This window comes from Desmodus rotundus, chromosome 1 (assembly GCF_022682495.2).
Source record: "Desmodus rotundus isolate HL8 chromosome 1, HLdesRot8A.1, whole genome shotgun sequence".
Classification (NCBI taxonomy): Eukaryota; Metazoa; Chordata; class Mammalia; order Chiroptera; family Phyllostomidae; genus Desmodus; species Desmodus rotundus.
Genome location: NC_071387.1, coordinates 112,801,067 through 112,821,087, shown reverse-complemented (window position 1 = coordinate 112,821,087; position 20,021 = coordinate 112,801,067). Strand labels below are relative to the sequence as shown.

Sequence of the window (20,021 nt, the reverse complement as noted above, 5' to 3'; positions counted from 1 at the left end):
GGCAGACTCACTAACAAAGGTTGTCTAATTGTTTTGTGAACGAAAGATGCACACGTTTAACCAGCAGCTTCCAGAGTTTGCAGTTGTGCTGTCTGTGGACTTGTAGATGAGCATGTTTGGATGTGCTGTGTCTGCAGGTTCAGATGCTCGTGGCTGAGCTACGCAGGGTCACTGTTCTCTGGGATGAACTCTGGTTGGGAGTACTGTTACAGCAACACATGTACGTTCTGAGACGAATTCAGCAACTTGAAGATGAGGTGAAGAGAGTCCAGAACAACAATACCTTACGCAAGTATGTTTGTTTTAAAGATTTCATTTATTTTTAGAGAGAGAGAAAGGGAGGGAGAAAGGGAAATAAACATCGATGTGAGAGAGAAACATTGATCGTCTGCCCCTTGCACACGCCCCAACCGGGGACTGACCCTGTAACCCAGGCATGTGCCCTGAGCAGGAATTAAACCAGCAACCTTTTGCCTTGCAGAATGATGCCCAACTGAGCCCTACCAGTCAGGACATGCAAGGATATTTCGTACTCCGAAAATGAAGCTGCCTTTCTTTTATTGTTTTATTTTTATTTACTTATTTTCCATCCACCCACATATTTTTTGTTGTTGTTGTTGTATTTTATTGATTATGCTATTATAGTTGTCCTGACTTTTCTCCCCTTTGTCCCCCTCCACCCAGCATCCCCTACTTAGTCAGGCATCTCCCCACCATTGTTCATGTCCATGGGTCATGTGTGTAAGTTCTTTGGCTACTCCATTTCCTTTACTGAACTTTACAGCCTCATGGCTGTTCTGTAACTACCTATTTGTACTCCTTAACCCCTCACCTCTTCACCCATTCCCCCACATAGCCCTCACATCTGACAGCCATCAAAATGCTCTTTGTATCCATGATTCTGTCTCTATTATTGTTTGCTTAGTTTGTTTTTTTAGATTCAGTTGTTGATAGATTTGTATTTTTTGCCATTTTATTGTTCATAGTTTTGATCTTTTTTGTTAAATAAGTCCCTTTAACAATTCACATAGTAATGGTTTGGTGATGATGAACTCCTTTAGTTTTTTCTTGTCTGAGAAGCTCTTTATCTGCTCTTTGATTCTATGATATTTTTACTGGATAGAGAAATCTTGGTTGTAGGTACCTGCTTTTCATGACTTTGAATATTTCTTGTCAATCCCTTCTAGCCTGCAAAGTTTCTTTAGAGAAATCAGCTGACAGTCTTATAGGAGCTGCCCTGTGGGTAACTAACTTCTTTTCTCTTGCTGCCTTTAAGATACTCTCCTTATCTTTAACCTTTGGCATTTTAATTTTGATGTATCTTGGAGTGGGCCTTTTTGAATCCATCTTGTTTGGGACTCCCTGTACTTTCTGGACTTACATGTCTATTTCCTTCACCAAATTAGGGAAGGTTTCTTTTATTATTTTTTCAAATAGATTTCCAATTTCTTGCTCTTTCTCTTCTCCTTCTGGAACCCCTCTGATGCAAATGTTGGACCTCTTGAAGTTGTCCCAGAGGCTGCTTATACTATCCTCATTTTTTTGGATTCTTTTTCTTCTTGTTCTGATTGGTGGTTTTTTGCTTCTTTTGTTCTAAATCATTGATCTGATTCTCGTCCTCATCCGCTGTACTGTTGTTTCCCTGTAAATTGTTCTTTATTTCACTTAGTGAATCCTTCGTTTCTGGCTGGATTTTTTTTATGCTGCTGAGGTCCACACTAAGTTCTTTGAGCATCCTAATAACCAGTGTTTTGAAATCTGCATCTGATAGATTGCTGATCTCCATTTACATTAGCTCTTTTCCTGGAGTTTTGATCTGTTCTTTTATTTGCGTCATGTGTCTCTGTCTCCTCTTTTTGTCAGCCTCCCTGTGTTTGTTTCTATGTGTTAATTAGAGCTGCTTTGACTCCTTGTCTTGGTAGTGTGGCATAATGTAGTAGGTGTCCTGTAAGGTCCAGTGGCACAGCCTCCCCATCCCCCAAGCTGGGTACTCAAGGTGCACCCTTTGTGTGGGCTGAGTACACCCTCCTCTTGTAGTTGAGCCTTGATTCTTGTTGGCAGATCAATGGGAGGGGTTTACCCAGGCCAGTCAGCTGCAAGGATTGGCAGTGACCACTGACCACCAACCTCCATACTCCATGGAGGGTCAGCTGTGCAGGGGCAGAGTGATGGTGCTCCAACGTGGTCTATAGCTCTCCACTGGGTGCACTTGCCCTGGGGTTTCCCAGGTGGTGCAGGCCAAGGTCAGCCCCCACCTGTGTTTTGCCCAGGGCCACTCTTACTGAGCTATAATGCAATCTGAGATGGCTGCTACTTGTGCTGGGCTTGGAGATTGATTACTAGGTGAAACCAAGCTGTGAATCTAGGCTACCTGCTGCTAGTGCTGTGCAGAGAGCTCATTTAGGCCAGCTATTGCTTATTTGAGAGGATTTAGGAGGTTTTACAGCATGAGTCAAGACCAGCCATTCATACAGAAAAGCAGCTTGGGTGGGCCCATAAGTTGGGTGGGGCAGAGTCTCTGGGGATCTCCAAGGTGTTAGGGTCAAACAGTGTTAGCCAGGTTGATGGATTCTCAGATATGGCACCAGCTTGCTGGCTCTGTGGGGGGGAGGCTTTCAAGAAGGGCAATGGCCTCTGCTTGCCTTGATGCCAGACACATCTGTTCTTCCCTTTATGCCACTGGTACCTTTCAAGCTGCTTCCCTGGTGCTGGAGCTCAGAGGGAGTGAATCTGAGTAGGTGAATCCATGTTTGGGTTCTTTAAGAGGAACTGATTGGGGCTCCAGAAATTTCTTCCACTGACTCAATCCCCTCTGGTTTTTGCAGCCAGAAGTTGTGGGGACTTAATCTTCCTGGCACTGGAACCCTGGGCTAGGTGGCCTGGTGTGGGGCTGGGACATCTTGCTCCCAGGGTATCCATCCTGAATTTTTACCCACCTCATGTGGGTGAGGGACTGGCCATTCTGGGTCTGTGCCCATCCTACCAGTTTGGATGGATGTGGTTTCTTTAATTTCATAGTTGTCAGACTTCCGTTCAACTTGATTTCTGACAGTTCCGGGTGATGGTTGTTCTGTCTTTTAGTTGTAATTTTGATGTGGTTGGGCGAAGAGGTGAGCCAAGTCTGCCTTCGCTGCCACCTTGACAGGAAGACAGCTGCCTTTTTTTAAAAAAGTAAAATATACATAACATAAAATTTGCCCGTTAACTAGTTTTAAGTGTACAATTCAGTGACATTAATTAAGTACATTCACACACGTGCATCCATCGCCACTAGTTTTCAGAACTTATTCCTCATCCCAAACAGTATCTCTGTACCCACTGAACAGTACCTCTCAATCCTTCTGTAACTCCAGCCCCTGGTTATTGCTGGTCTACATTCTGTCTCTGTGAATTTGACTCCTCTAAGTCCTTTTGTGTCCCTTATTTCCCTGAGCTTAATGTTTTGAAGTTTCATTCATATTGTAGTATCAGAATTTCCTCCTTTTCATGGCCGATTATTACATCGTATGGATATGACACAATTTGTTTATGTACTTATCTGTCAGTGGACACTTGGGTTGCCTCTCTTTTGGATATTATGAACAGTGTTTTTATGAACATCAGTGTACAGAACGATTTTGTGTATGAATCAGTGCATTTGCAAGGTCATATGGTAAATCTGTATTTAACTTTTTAAGGAACTGACAAACTTTTCCACTGTGGCTGCACCATTTTATATTTCCACCGACAGTGCCTATAAATTCCAGTTTCTCCATATCCTCAGCTGTATTTGTTTTTTGCTGCTTTTCTTTTCTGATAGTAGTTATCCTCATGGGTGTGAAGTGGTATCTCACTGTGGTTTTGATTTGCATTTCCCAGTGACTAATAGTGTTGAGCATCTTTTTGTGTGCCTATTGACCATTTGTATATCTTCTTTGGAGGACTGTCTTAACCACATCCTTTGCCTATTTTTGAATTGGGTTGTTTATTGTTGTTGAGTTTTAGGAGCTCACTGTATATTCTGGATATTAATCCATCATCAGATACATGATTTGCAAAAAATAATTTTTCCCATCTTGTGTGTTGTCTTTTCATTCTTTTGGTAGTTAGTGCCTTTTGATGTATATACAAGTTTTTAATTTTGATGTAGCCCAGTTTACCTATTTTTTTCTTTTATTGTCTGTGCTTGTGCCATATCTAAGAAATCATTGTCAAATCCAGTGTCAAGAAGACTTTCCCCTGTGTTTTCTTCTTAGAGTGGAATTTTTAAAGTCTTAGCTCCTAAGATATTTGATCCAGTTTGAGGATTTCTTTGCATATAGTGTAAGGTAAGGGTTCATTCTTGGGCACGTGGATAGCCAGTTTCCTAGCACTGTTTGTTGCAAAGGGAGACTGCCTCTTTTATATGCTGGATTTATGACAATGCCATGTTATAAGTTACTTTGCTAATACTTATTTTTTCTTATTCTTTTGCACTGCCTATTTATACTTGATACATTTAAATTGTTCCTTATTTGTATAAAACTTTATGTCTTCCTGGTTAGGGAAGAGAAAATTGCTATCATGCGGGAGAAGCACACAGCTTTGATGAAGCCCATTGTGTTTGCTTTGGAGCATGTAAGGAGCATCACGGCAGCCCCTGCGGAAACGCCTCACGAAAAATGGTTTCAGGATAACTATGGTGAAGCAATTGAAAATGCCCTAGAGAAACTAAAGACACCATCAAACCCTGCAAAACCTGGAAGCAGCTGGATTCCATTTAAAGAGGTACAGAAAAATGTCAAGAATGCTTCTAAAATGGGAGCTCTTCTATGAGATACAGAATTTAAATAAGGGGAATCTCCTTACTTGGAACATGAGAAGATTTTGAAAGCCCATGGAAGTCAGCTTCTAAGAAATGTAGAGAAAGGTGTTCTCTTCATTTTGAGAATCTGGGGGTAAATGAGCTTAGGATCGCAAACTTTCACTACAAAGGGTTTGCACCAAGGAAGAGTGTACTCTAAGAAATTAGTTAATGATGGGTCTCTGGCCTTGAGCTGAATATTGATTGCGTGCTATTTTCTCATGAAAGACTAAGAAATTTAATCTTGTGCCTCTATAGCTTTTCTAATTCATTATTTAGAAGTGAATTGTGCATAGGCTTTTTGGAGATGATCAGTATATTTAAATATTTGAGAATCTTTATCTTTTCAGTTTTGATCTCCTTAGTTCTATATTTTCTTTGGTTTCTATCTGTTATAGCAGTAGCACTAGGTGTTGGGGGAACCTATTTATTACCTTGTAGTTTTTCCTTATCCCTTCTTTCTTTGGTTTACCTTTATGGTTCCCAACTGATTTCCTTACTTCGGTAATGAGAAAAAGCACACCTTACTGTAACTAGTTAATGCAGACTATAAAATTGAAAGAAAATAGCTGGAAGCACAAGACAACACCAACGTGAAGGATGAACTTATTTTGTGTTGCCTAGCCAAAACTTGTTTCCTTGCATTCCAACAATGGTTTCTTGCTTCTTTGTTGTCTTCTCAGTAAATTAACCAAGAAACCCAGGGGAGGAGACATGAAGAATACTTTTTAAAATCAAGTGTGGGGGGGGGTATGAAATAAAAATGTTTGATGGGTGTGATCATTTAAAAATTTTAAAAATTAAAAAGAATACCTGTGTCTCCCTTTCTTCCTGTAATGAAGCTAGAAAAATAGAATTAGCTAAAGAAATACATTTTAGAAGTTTCACATGTTCCTCCCTAATTCTCTCTTCCTCTCTGCAACCACTCTTCTGAATTTTTAATTAATCACCTACTCAAAAAAATAGTTCTTGTTTATTGATGCATTTCTAAATGGTATATTGTTTAGGTTTTGCCTGTTTTTTAACTTCGTATAAGTGAGATCTTACTGTATATATGTGTCTGTGCTTACTACTTCCATTATTTGTGAATTAGCCTTAGGGGTTTGTTTTGTTTTTGTATTTTATGATTCATCCATATTTTCTGTGCAGCTGAACATCAGTCTATTATGGGAAAATACCACAGTTTACCCATTGTTCTGTCAGGGGGTACTGGGGTTTTTTTCCAGTTGTCTTTTTCCTTTTATGAACACAGCGTGCTAAGGATTGATTTAAAATTCTTTTCACATGAAAGCAGAGTCCACAGTTCATTAATTCAGGTGTAGATTTTTGAGTTAGCTGCAAATAGGAACACAAGTATGTATGTGATCTATTCCCTGTCAGTTATTAGAAGGGATTATGGTGTTTTCCTACCTCAAGTGGTCAGAGCTCTGAGCCCCACTTTTCAAGCTGCTTCCTAAGGATGTGTCTACCTGACAACCAACACTGGCTACATCTTTCGCTGTATTGCAAGGGAAAAATTAATTTGATTTGGCATTGATTAGAAATAGCTTAACAGTGGAGAATTAGTCTTCAGGCCCTGAATTTTTTGATCACAGAGTGATTTCCATCCATCTGCTGTGATTTTATTGCTAGTTTGGACAGAGGAGGAGGAAGGGGCCTGAACAAAGTAAACAACCACCTAGAGCATACCAGCACACCGGTGTTTCCCCTCCCAGGAATACCCAAACACGAGGGGGGACTCCCAGAAAATGGAGTTATTTTCTGGAGGGTGGGCGGGCCCCTTGTAGTTTAGGCTTCCCCCCCTAGGTGATGTGTTCTAGGACTGTATCAGTATACCAGCTGGCATTGTTGTGAGAGGCAGCATTCAGCTTCAGTGAATCTCTTTTGAAGACTCAACACACTTGTCCATTTCATGATGGGTGATTGGCGAGTGCATTTGACCAAAAAAATGGCATGACCCCCATGCCCCACCCTCTCTTATTCACCTGATCTCACCTCAAGTGACCGACTTCTTTTTGTTTGTTTTCCCTGGATGAAAAAAGTCCTCAGAGAAATGTTTTGCCCATTTCTCTGAAAAGGTGAAATAAAAAATGGCAGAAGCACTAAAAGGCATCAAAATGGATGAGTTCCGAAACTGTTTTAAGCAGTGGAAAAGAAGTCTCAATAGCTGTATTGCATCAGATGGAGAGTATTTTGAAGGTGACTGAAGTTTAAACATTAAGAATAAATACACAATTTTTTATAAAGAAATTCTGGGTTTTTTTGACTCCCCCCATACGTGACCACAAATTAGATGTGTTGGTATTTCAAGGTTACTTTGATGCCAGACTGAATATGGAAGAAAATAAGTGTTGTAAAGGTAATAGACACTTGTTTTACCCATCTTACAGATAATGCTGAGTTTGCAACAGAGAGCACAGAAACGTGCAAGTTACATCTTGCGTCTTGAAGAAATCAGCCCCTGGCTGGCTGCCATGACTAACACTGAAATTGCACTTCCTGGAGAAGTCTCAGCCAGAGACACTGTCACAATCCACAGTGTGGGCGGAACCATCACAATCTTACCTACCAAAACCAAGCCAAAGAAGCTTCTTTTTCTGGGATCAGATGGGAAGAGCTATCCTTATCTTTTCAAAGGTTAGATTTAAGAGAGCATTAGTTTAATTATTAATGCTGTGTGTGTGTGTGGTAGGAGAGGGTTGCTTCGGATGAATTTTTATGTGTCATGAGTAGCTGGGAGTATCTTGTATCTTACGTGATTTTGAATGGAAGTGGTTGGATGCTGCCGAGTAAAATTTCCCATTCCCACTCTCTCTGCTTATGAATTTGTGCCAGCAGAGTAACTGAGATACAGCTAATAATGCCAGATATATTATGACCGAATTGAATGTTCTCTAAAGCTCTCAGTGTGCCTACTTGGCTGTCATTTCTTGACTGCTATTGCCAATTGAAAAGGACACAAAATGTGGTATGTTTCCAACCCTGTCCCATCGTACTTCATCCTGTTTGGTCACCTGCACTAGTTACTTTAATGTTGTTTCCACAGGATTGGAGGATTTACATCTGGATGAGAGGATAATGCAGTTCCTGTCTATCGTGAATACTATGTTTGCTACAATCAATCGCCAGGAAACACCTCGTTTCCACGCTCGACACTATTCTGTAACACCACTGGGAACACGGTCAGGGCTAATCCAGTGGGTGGATGGAGCCACACCCTTGTTTGGTCTCTACAAGCGTTGGCAACAACGGGAAGCTGCCTTACAAGCACAAAAGGTTGATAAAAGTTGAAGTATACATATACTTTTATTTGAATGTGCTTAACAGTTATGTATATTAGTCTCCATTGTTATATGTGAAATATTTCTAGGTTTACGTACTTGAGCATTTTTTTAAGTTTGTAAGTTAAAGAAGGAACAGACTTGAGGTACTTAAGAAAGTGTTTTTGAGGGACATTTTATAAAAATAAAGTTTTAATGGGCAGAAATAGTGACATTGGGTTAACCTTCTAGGCCAATACTGGGAGCTAGGGTGGTAGTGTGGTTAATGCTCTGATAATTAACATCTTAATACTTTTTATTTGGCTTACTGGGGTCTTTTAAATTAAGTTTGTAAATACGAGATAGCTTTGACCCAGGTTCTTTTAAGTATGTAAGAAAAAACTTTAAAGTTAGTCACTGTTTTGTACCTGTGAAATTTATACTTTGATGTAGACTAGGAGTTTTATTTAGGATTTATTTTAGTTAAGTGTCTAAGTCCTTAATATCTGCCAGGAACAGTAGTACTAAGTGCTGTGGGTATAAAGATAAGTTTTATACAGTCTCAACCTCATGATGCCACATCTGTCCTGAGAAAATGATTCTAATCAGGCTTGGTACGGGAAGGAGGAAGAGTTTGAGAGGAATCAAGTTATAAAAGTAGGTATAGGAGACTGCAGAACAATTATTGAAGGGTTAGTTAGAGATGGACTATCTAAATTTTTGTCTAAATCTATTTAATTGATGATGAAGTCATATTGATGAAGAATGAAATATGTGTGTAAATGATAAGTTTAAACCGAATCGTACATTACAAAGAAGAATGTACTTGGATGATGAGTTTGAATTGAACTTCAAGAAAATATAACACTAGACCAAGTTTTTAATAAAGTAGTAGTAGAGCCTAATTACGAGAAAGACGTAGATTGTAAGAAAGATGCATAGTCCGGGAGATTCTCACCTGGGTGGATGGAGAATCCCACTGGGTGGGGGGAAACAGTTTTAAAAACACTGTTTTGCATTCAATCTTTATACTTACTTAAATGAAGTTTGTCTTTTCTTTTAAAATAATTTTTTTACAGGCCCAAGATTCCTACCAAACCCCTCAGAATCCTGGAATTGTGCCCCGTCCTAGTGAACTTTATTATAGTAAAATTGGCCCTGCTTTAAAAGTGGTTGGACTTAGTCTGGATGTGTCCCGAAGGGATTGGCCTCTTCATGTAATGAAGGCAGTGTTAGAAGAGTTGATGGAAGCCACCCCGCCAAATCTCCTTGCTAAAGAGCTTTGGTCATCTTGTACCACACCCGATGAATGGTGGAGAGTCACACAGGTATGTTTTTGATTGAAATCAGGATTGTTTCTCATGCCTGCTTCCTGTCTTGTCTGTCTGGGTGACCCTTCTTCCTCCCTGCCTCCCTCCATACTTGGTGGTTTGAGACCTGTATTTGAATCTTACATTACACTTATTTTTGTAAGACATGGCCATGACCGTGTAAGGGCAGAACAGAGGGAATTATGAATGAAATGAAAAGAAGAATCAAAACTTTAGAAAGAGGGAAACTAGGGAGGCTGAAGAATAGTTTTGTTTTTTAAACCCAGCATTCTGATAATATTGGGTTGGCCAAAAAGTTGGTTCTTTTTTTCCTCATAAGATGGCTCTAGTAGCATTAGTTGTCTTTAACTTCATTTGAAATAATTTGGTATTATGACAGCTGTCATATCAGTGTGCGTTTAAAAAATCTTAATCAAAATTGGTGAATTTTTCTGTAGCCATTTTAATATTGAAGATAGAAGGAAATATACGACATTTTTAGCATATTATGCTTTATTATTTCAACAAAGGTAAAAATGCAGCGGAAACGCAAAAAAAGATTCGTGCAGTGTGTGGAGAAGGTGCTGTGACTGATCAGATGTGTCAAAAGTGGTTTGTGAAGTTTTGTGCTGATTTCTCTCTGGATGATGCTCCATGGTTGGGTAGACCCATTGAAGTTGATAGTGATCAAATTGAGAACAATCAACGTTGTACCACGTGGGAGATAGCTGCCTACTCTGAATTTCCAAATCAATCAAGTTATTGGTGAACATGAAAAACGTGTCTTTTATTTTCCAGAAAAAACCATACAGACTTTTTGGCCAACCCAGTAACTTAAGCAGGACCGATGAGGACCATGGTGTTGTGTGCAGCTGCTCAGTGCAGAGTCTCTGTGACCATGCGTAGCCGCCCCGAGCAGTGCTAGTTATTCATTTAGAAACAAAGACAGGAGGGTTATAGAATTTTTTGTTTTAGAGCATCAGTGCACGTTGGAAAGAAATTTGCTGATGTGCTTACTTACCTTGTGCCCCCACCCCTTCCTTTTCAGTTGTATGCCAGATCGACTGCGGTCATGTCTATGGTTGGGTACATCATTGGCCTTGGAGATAGACACTTGGATAATGTTCTCATAGACATGACAACTGGAGAGGTTGTTCACATAGATTACAATGTTTGCTTTGAAAAAGGTAAAATTAACTTAGACTTTATATTTAAATGAGGGTCATATTTTTTTGTTGAAAAGACAAAAATACCATGATTTGTCTTCTCAAGGTAAAAGCCTTCGTGTTCCTGAGAAAGTACCTTTTCGAATGACACAGAACATTGAAACAGCACTGGGTGTAACTGGAGTAGAAGGTGTTTTTAGGCTTTCGTGTGAGCAGGTATACTGTTTTCTGTTACACCTCTTAAAATAAATCCTGTGGCATGAAAAACTACATTTTCATGAGGGAACTTGTGGCCAAACTTAAAATTCTTTTAAAAACAGGTTCTACACATTATGCGGCGTGGCAGAGAGACACTGCTGACATTGCTGGAGGCCTTTGTGTATGACCCCCTGGTGGACTGGACAGCTGGGGGTGAGGCTGGGTTTGCTGGTGCTGTCTATGGTGGAGGTGGCCAGCAGGCTGAGAGCAAGCAGAGCAAGAGAGAGATGGAACGGGAGATTACCCGCAGCCTCTTTTCTTCCAGAGTAGCTGAAATTAAGGTGAAGTCAATGATAAGAAGTCATTGCTATCTTTTTGTTAATAGAGTTAATGTGTCCATAAAAAAGTTGAGTGAAATTTTTTTTTTTTTTTGCAAGACTTTAATGTATAATATTGAAATGGCAGTAAACGGGGCAATTTGATGTCTTTTTGTTAGGAAACAATTCCATACAAAGACACTTTTTTTCCCCAGCTGTGTGTAGAATTTTTTTCTTTTTTTGTGTGTGTGTTCAAGTGCAGTTTTCTATAAAGACACCTTTTTTAATAGATTGAAATGTGTTTGCCAATGACTATTTTAACTTCTTTAATTAGATGGCCTCCCTCAGTCTTGGTTTTAATATCCTGGTAGCCAGTGATGCTAATCTTCTTTTGTGTGGTATGGTGGTAACTGTTTAGTATTGTGGAATTGAGTGTCACTTTATGGCTTTGTGAACTTGAATGCTGTTGTTATCTTTGTGAAGTGTGGGTGATGCCGTTACCCCCTCAGGGTTGTGTTAAGATTTAAATAGAATAATATGTGCAAGATAGACTTGTACCATGGTCCTTCTGAGAGTATCTTCGTGTCTCATAGTTGACCCTGTAAGAATCTTCCTAACCATAATTCCTTTCACAGGTGAACTGGTTTAAAAATAGGGATGAGATGCTGGTTGTACTTCCCAAGCTGGACAGCAGCTTAGACGAATACCTCAGCTTGCAAGAGCAATTGACAGATGTGGAAAAACTGCAGGGCAAACTTCTGGAAGAAATAGAGTTTCTGGAAGGAGCTGAAGGAGTGGATCATCCTTCTCACACTCTGCAACACAGGTTTAAAACAGTGTTGAACTAATTTCTAAATATATGCCGTTAAGGAGAATTTGCATATTTATGTAACAAATATTGTCAACTTGAATTAGAATTATTGCAATAACTCACGTAAATGACAAAACTCTCCCAGGGACTGCAGTTTCAAAGTGTTGATAAATAAGAATTCACTTAAATATTCTGCTTTATTATATTTAATTTAAATGTTTGAGCAATTATTAAGGGTACTTGAGTGTAAGGGTTCTAACACTGAACTGGGCTTCAGAAAAACCTAGATTGTGGTTTTCTCTGTACACTTTTTGTCTGAATCCTTAATCATGTGTACATTGGCAATTTCATTTACTTCTCTTGAGTTCTTATGCATTAAGTTAGCATGACCTAAGTGAATGAACCTGGCACACAGAGTGGATGCTCAGTAAGGGGTAGTTGAATATGCAAGTTCCAAACACTGCATGAGGCTTTAAGATTATAAAGATCTATGAGCATCAGTCTTTTTTTACCTTTAAGTAACTCAGAACCTGGCCTGTGTGGTAGACTTTTGCTTAAAATGTTGTGAATATAGTTGAAGGAACTGTGGGATCAGGATAAACCAGAGAAGTAAGGGACATTTGTGCCCTCAAGATCGAAAAGGAGCTTACCAGGCAGTCCAAGTATGAGCGAGTCAGGGTCATGAAAGTACATAGAAGAAAGAACAGAAAACAATTTAAATTTTTCTCCTCTATTAGGTATTCTGAACACACCCAATTACAGACTCAGCAAAGGGCTGTTCAGGAAGCAATCCAGGTGAAGCTGAATGAATTTGAACAGTGGATAACACATTATCAGGCTGCATTCAATAATTTAGAGGCCACACAGCTTGCAAGTTTGCTTCAGGAGATAAGCACACAAATGGACCTTGGTATGGGTTGACTTATTTTAGGTAACACGTGGGAGCATGTGTTTTGTAATTGTGTCTTTATGTGTGGGGTTCTGGTTTGTGCTGTCTTACAGTGACTGCTGATTTGAAATGGTTTCGTCATGATTAATAATTATCTTTTACTCCAAGGTCCTCCAAGCTATGTGCCAGCAACAGCCTTTCTGCAGAATGCTGGACAGGCCCACCTGATTAGCCAGTGTGAGCAGCTGGAGGGGGAGGTTGGTGCTCTGCTGCAGCAGAGGCGTTCAGTGCTCCGGGGCTGTCTGGAACAGCTGCATCACTATGCAACCGTGGCTCTGCAGTATCCTAAGGCCATATTTCAGAAACATCGAATCGAACAGTGGAAGACGTGGATGGAAGAGCTCATCTGCAACACCACAGTAGAGCGCTGTCAAGAACTCTACAGGAAGTAAGTTTATAGTACTTTATTTATTTCCCACTGGGGTTAGAAGCAAAATTGTGTTCAGTTGTTTAATTGAATAGTGTTTAATTTTTCTTGAACAAAATAGTCAGCAGATGAAATTTGTCTGGAGTCATTTTTGTCTTGGTTTTAAGAGGATGTTTTCCTGTGTAAGTGGTGGATTTTTTCTAATTTATTAAACTGTATCTCAGTGTTAAAAGGAGTGGGACCAGGCTAAAGGGCTAAACTCAAACATTGGTTCTGTCACTAACCAACAAGTCATCTTCAGATGTTACTTTGGCTTTTAAGACTTTACCATCTGTAAAATGGAAATGATAATTCCTACTCTTTAAGGTTTGAGTGTCAAATGCAGTATTCAATATATAGTAGTACTTTGTAAGCCATGAACTTTATTTACAATAGGGAGTGGTTATATTATAAACAAGTACCTCTTTCTATTTTTATATAGATATGAAATGCAGTATGCTCCCCAGCCACCCCCAACAGTGTGTCAATTCATCACTGCCACCGAAATGACCCTGCAGCGGTATGCAGCAGACATAAACAGCAGACTTATTAGACAAGTGGAACGCTTGAAACAGGAAGCTGTCACTGTGCCCGTTTGTGAAGATCAGTTGAAAGAAATTGAACGTTGCATTAAAGTTTTCCTTCACGAAAATGGAGAAGAAGGATCTTTAAGTCTAGCAAGTGTTATTATTTCTGCCCTTTGCACCCTTACAAGGTGAGTTAGCTAACTTCATGTTGAGACCAGTTTATTGTCTTGGAAACATTGATGCTTACTGAGATTTCATGAGTCTTTTGTTTAATCCCAAACTTGAGGTATTTTACTTTCATTACTCTTGCCGAGTGTTACAGCTGCATTATTTCCTTTCATATTTTGAGGTATCCTCATTTGTACGTGAGTTTAGCTAAGTCAGTTTCACTGCACAAATATTTATCACATGTAGGCGTAACCTGATGATGGAAGGTGCAGCTTCTAGTGCGGGAGAGCAGCTGGTTGATCTGACTTCTCGGGATGGAGCCTGGTTCTTGGAGGAGCTCTGCAGTATGAGCGGAAACGTCACTTGTCTGGTTCAGTTACTGAAGCAGTGCCACTTGGTGCCACAGGACTTAGACATTCCAAACCCCATGGAAGCATCTGAGGCAGTTCACTTAGCTAATGGAGTATACACCTCACTTCAGGTGAACGCTTTTAAATTAGCTTAAGTTTTCTAAGTTTGTTTTAGATATTGAACATTGTACTTCTCACCTCTTTAAATCAGAAAAGCAATTTGACTTCCTCCCTTTTAATGTTGCTTAGGCAGTCACTTAAAATAAAGATCATGTCCATAACTTGGTTACAATTGCATCAAGTTTGTTCTTAAATTACGGCACTAAGGCTCTAAAATGTGTAACTTATCTAAACTCAGAAAATGTTAAATACATATTTCTTACGTATTTATAGGAATTAAATTCAAATTTCCGGCAAATCATATTTCCAGAAGCACTGAGATGTTTAATGAAAGGAGAATACACACTAGAAAGTATGCTTCATGAATTGGACAGTCTTATTGAACAGACAACCGATGGCGTTCCCCTACAGACTCTAGTTGAATCTCTTCAAGCCTATTTAAGAAATGCAGCTATGGGGCTCGAGGAGGAAACCCATGCTCATTACATCGATGTTGCCAGGCAAGTGCGCTCTTTTCTCATGAAAGAGATGGGGAGTCAGATACGGGTTTTGAGCTTTTATTTTACCGTTTACTTTTAATTTTTGGAGCAGGTATAATTACTTACAAATGCTTATATACATGTCTTTTTAAAAGCCTTGTATTTGGAAATAATTACAGATTCACGGGAAGCTGTAAAAAAACAACGGGCAGAAAGGTTTTGTGCACAGTCATCCCTTCTCCAGTGTTAGCATCTTGCATACCTGTAGTAACACCGTACAAACGACATTGGCACAGAGCTTACTGAGATTTCACCAGTAACATAAGCATTCATTTTTGTGTGTGTGCAGTTCTTTGTGGTTTTATCACATACATTCATATATTATTTCAGGGCTGTAGTTTCACCATTTGTGCACACAGTACAAAGTGGAGTGCACTATTTTTAAAGTTAGCCCTTAGAACTCTGTGGAAGCATCTGAGCCAGATTAGTTAGCTAATGGAATATATACCTCAATTCATGATAACATTTTAAAATTAGCTTAAATGTTATAAGGGGTTTTTTTAATGAATATTGAATACTGTATGTCTCAGCTCTTGAATTCAGAAAAACATATCTTGGAACCTGTAGAGATTGGGTGGTTCCTCTAGCCATGCACTGTACCTATCACTAAGCCCTAAGCCCCTTTGTCCCTGGTGACTCAAGACCTCATTCTTTGGCATTCTGATGTCCAGTTCGCTCCAGAAAGTATAATTGAGGGACTGGAAATAAATTGTCCCATCAAACTTCTTCCCATGGGGAAATTCAAATATAAACTCAGTTAGAGAGAATAGTACGATGAACTCCCATTTTTTACCACTGTCAGTAATTACCCGTATATGGTCATTCTTATTTAAATTGTATTCGCCCCAGTTCTTTGAAGCAAATACTATTCTTAAATACTGTAGGAAATATATATATGTAGAATATAAATTTATTTTTCTTAATCATGGTGCCATTATTTCAGCAAAAGAGGTAATAATAATTCCTTAATGTTTTCTGTTATCCTGCATTCAAAATTTTCCTATTTTCTCATGTTTATTTGTAGTTGTTTTTTTATACAATAAAAAAGTGAGTTTAATTATTACAGCACAGCATGCCAGCTAATAGTGATAAATGGCAGGTATTTCAGTTGACTATCAATTTAGTTGGCTCCACCACTTGACACTAACGTGAACATACTTAACAATTTTTGGTAGATCTACCAGCTTAAGAATTGTGGGGTTCTGGACATTTTCTTTTTTAATATTGATTTATTTTCACATTCTGTGTATGAAGTAATACTGTAATATTTTATATAGTTTTTAAAAAATTGTCATAATTCAAGTTTACATAAAATTTATGTGAATAATTGCTAATAATGAATTGGAACCATTGATGCCCCATTTTGATTGACAGTAAATGCCATTGTATCATAACACTCCTTCCTTAATGCTGAAAGACTTTTCGCTAGACTTTGCATACTGTCTGTTAGATTTTTTGGTCATTTGTGTTCCCCCCAAATTTATTGTCCTCTAGTGAGGTTTTAACTCCCCGTTTTATTTTGTTTTTTCTTCTAGAATACTTCATGCTCAATATGGTGAATTAATCCAACCAAGAAATGGTTCAGTTGATGAGACACCAAAGATGTCAGCTGGCCAGATGCTTTTGGTTGCATTTGATGGCATGTTTGCCCAAGTTGAGACTGCTTTTGGCTTATTAGTTGAAAAGGTAAATATTGATTGGTTTGGTTTTATGAGCAATTTTATGAATGTATAAAAGTAGTTCATTGTGTGAAGAGTACAAAATGAACTTTCTTTTTTTCATTTACATAGTTAAACAAGATGGAAATTCCTATAGCTTGGCGAAAGATCGACATCATCAGGGAAGCCCGGAGTACCCAAGTAAATTTTTTTGATGATGATAACCACCGTCAAGTGTTAGAAGAGATTTTCTTTCTCAAAAGACTACAGACAATTAAGGAGTTTTTCAGGCTCTGTGGTACCTTTTCTAAAACTTTGTCAGGTAATATTTCATATTTATTTATTTATTTTAAAGTATATTTTATTGATGATGCTATTACAGTTTTCCCAATTTTTCCCCCTCTATACCCCCTCTGCCCTGATCTCCCCAGCCCTCCAGCATTCCCCACCTTAGTTCATATCCATGGATTATACATATAAGTTCTTTGAATTTTCTGTTTCCTATACCATTCTTAACCTCTCCCCGTCTGTTTTATGCCTACCAATTATGCTGCCTATTCACTGTACCTTTCCCCCTATTCCTCCCCCCCACCCCCGAAAACCCTCCATGTGATGTCCATTTCTCTGATTCTGTTCCTATTCTAGTTGTTCGCTTAGTTTTTGTTTTCATTGTTTTTCTTTTTTTTAGGTTCAGTTGTTGATAGTTGTGAGTTTGTTGTCATTTTACTGTTCATAGTTTTTTATCTTCTTCAATTTTTTAGATACGTCCCTTTAACATTTCATATAATAAGGGCTTGACAATGGTAAACTCCCTTAACTTGACCTTATCTGGGAAACACTTTATCTGCCCTTCCAGTCTAAATGATAGCTTTGCTGGATAGAGTCATCTTGGGTGTAGGTCCTTGCCTTCATGACTTTGACTATTTCTTTCCAGCCCCTTCTTGCCTGCAAGGTTTTTTTTTTTTTTTTTTTTTTGAGAAATCAGCTGATAGTCTAATGGGAACTTCTTTGTAGGTAACGTTCTCCTTTCCTCTTGCTGCTTTTAAGATTCTGTCTTTATCTTTAATCTTGGGTAACTTAATATGCCTTGGTGTGTTCCTCTTTGGGTCCAACTTCTTTGGGACTCTCTGGGCTTTCTGAACTTCCTGGAAGTCTATTTCCTTCACCAAGTTAGGGAAGTTTTCCTTCATTATTTTTTCAACTAAGTTTTCAATTTCTTGCTCTTGTTCTTCTCCTTCTGGGACTCCTATAGTTAAGATATTGGAATGTTTAAAGTTGTCCCAGAGGTTCCTAAGCCTCTCTTAATTTTTTGGAATTCTTGTTTCTTCATTCTGTTCTGGTTGGATGTTTATTTCTTCCTTTTGTTCCAAATTGTTGATTTGAATCCCGGTTTCCTTCCCATCACTGTTGGTTCCCTGAATATTTTGCTTTATTTCACTTTGGGTATCCTTCATTTGTTCTTTCATTTTGCAACCAAGCTCAGTGAGTTCTGTGAGCATTTTGATTACCAGGGTTTTGAACTCTCCATCAGATAGGTTGGCTCTCATCACTTAGCTCTCTTTCTGGAGTTTTGCTGTGTTCTTTCATTTGGGGCATATTTCTTTGTCTGGGCACACCTGTTACATTGTAAGAGGGCAGGGCTTTAGGTATTCACCAAGGCAAGGCAACCCTCCTTTCTACGTTGTGGCACTGTCTGTAGGGGAGGGGTCAAGAGGGAATGATGCAACTCACTTGCTCACCTCTAGCCCACTTTGCAACGAACTCCTGTGTGAGTGTGTGAGACTGGGAGTTTCTCCCAACGTGGCAACCCCCGCAGTAGTTCAGTCAGCTCTGAGTCTCAGTTTCCCATTCAGTCAGCCCTGCCCGCTCAGTCTGCCACCTCACTGTGGGTCCTTTCAGTGGGCCCAGCACTTGCAGTTCACCTCCTTGCAGGGGGTCTTCTCTGCCCACCAGGCGGCCTGGCTCTTTCCTACCTGTGTGGTTGAATGTTTCTCTAATTCCTTCATTGTTGGAGTTCCGTGCAGTTTGATTTTCTGGCACTTCTGGTTGTTTATTGTTTTTAGATTGGTTGTTATCCTCCTTTTGGTTGTACGAGGAAGTGAAGGGTTTCTACTACCTATGCCTCCATCTTGGCTGGAACTCTCCAGAACAATCAGTATTTCATATTTAGACATGCTGAATTTAGTTCATAGTGCTTTGGAAGGGGGCAGGATTGAGTAAACCTAATTTATTTGCTCATAAAATCTTAAGTTTTTAAATAAGCAGCATTACTACCTTATTTTAGTTTTGCATGAAATACTTGAAGACACTTTTCTTTTTTTTAGGGTCAAGTTCACTGGAAGATCAGAATACTGTAAACGGCCCTGTACAGATTGTTAATGTGAAAACCCTTTTTAGAAACTCTTGTTTCAGCGAAGACCAGATGGCCAAACCTATAAAGGCATTCACAGCCGACTTCGTGAGGCAGCTTTTGATTGGACTGCCGAACCAAGCCCTGGGACTCACGCTTTGCAGCTTCATCAGTGCTCTCGGTGTAGACATCATTGCTCAAGTAGAGGCAAAGGATTTTGGTGCTGAAAGCAAAGTTTCCATTGATGATCTGTGTAAGAAAGCCGTGGAGCACAACATCCAGGTTGGGAAGTTCTCTCAGTTGGTCATGAACAGGGCAACTGTGTTAGCAAGTTCCTACGACACTGCCTGGAAGAAGCATGACTTGGTGCGCAGGTTGGAAACCAGTATTTCCTCTTGTAAGACAAGCCTGCAGCGTGTTCAGCTACATATAGCCATGTTTCAGGTAAGTATTTTTTTTAATAATGTGTTTTCCCTCCATGTGGGAATTGAAAAACTGGGGGAATTAATATAAAACATAACTCTTTAAATTTTCTGAACCTGTGTCAGCCAAGAGCAAACCCAGCTTTGATATTTGGTGCTTTCCAGTTATTCTTATTTATCTTATATGTAGTTGAGATAATTTTGCATTTACAGTTTGTGTCTTTTGAATTGGTTTCTATCAGTGTTGTAATGGTTAGTATTATCTGTGTCATTATTACTTATAAATATAATTTCTGATGATTGTGTGTATTTATTATGTGCATATGTCTCCTGTATTGTTTATCATATAATTAAGATTCTTTCCAAAGTGACTTCGGTTTCCCTGAGGCTCTAATGATCTGACAACAGCTTTGAGTAAATCTGTCTCATCTGGGAATTGTTTTTAGAAGCCTGTATTTGTCTTTGCATATTTAGCGGGGAGTGTGACAACATAGGCTTTATGGGGGAGGTGGATTTGGATTCAGGTGTATGAACTTCAATTTAACTTCTCTAAGGTCTGATTTCCTCATCTGTAGAATGGTTAATGACTGAGGGTAAAGATGATGATGTATGTAAGACAGCAAGCACAGTGAAACGTGTAGCTACTTT

The 20,021-nt window shown here is 39.2% G+C and overlaps 1 protein-coding gene across 3 annotated transcripts in view; it reads left to right on the top strand.

Moving 5' to 3' along the window:
• Positions 1-20,021, top strand: part of SMG1 (SMG1 nonsense mediated mRNA decay associated PI3K related kinase) — a 101,655-nt gene that overhangs the window by 69,219 nt on the left and 12,415 nt on the right. For all 3 annotated transcript variants that reach the window (XM_024571644.4, XM_045204603.3, XM_053929535.2), the window contains 17 exons: positions 138-292; positions 4,524-4,746; positions 7,213-7,459; positions 7,869-8,098; positions 9,162-9,410; positions 10,441-10,579; positions 10,665-10,774; positions 10,879-11,097; positions 11,709-11,899; positions 12,622-12,794; positions 12,942-13,221; positions 13,682-13,954; positions 14,181-14,415; positions 14,678-14,904; positions 16,479-16,629; positions 16,734-16,923; positions 18,926-19,395. In XM_024571644.4, coding sequence (XP_024427412.1) covers positions 138-292; positions 4,524-4,746; positions 7,213-7,459; positions 7,869-8,098; positions 9,162-9,410; positions 10,441-10,579; positions 10,665-10,774; positions 10,879-11,097; positions 11,709-11,899; positions 12,622-12,794; positions 12,942-13,221; positions 13,682-13,954; positions 14,181-14,415; positions 14,678-14,904; positions 16,479-16,629; positions 16,734-16,923; positions 18,926-19,395 — 3,762 coding nt within the window. The remainder of the gene's footprint in view (positions 1-137; positions 293-4,523; positions 4,747-7,212; positions 7,460-7,868; positions 8,099-9,161; positions 9,411-10,440; positions 10,580-10,664; positions 10,775-10,878; positions 11,098-11,708; positions 11,900-12,621; positions 12,795-12,941; positions 13,222-13,681; positions 13,955-14,180; positions 14,416-14,677; positions 14,905-16,478; positions 16,630-16,733; positions 16,924-18,925; positions 19,396-20,021) is intronic.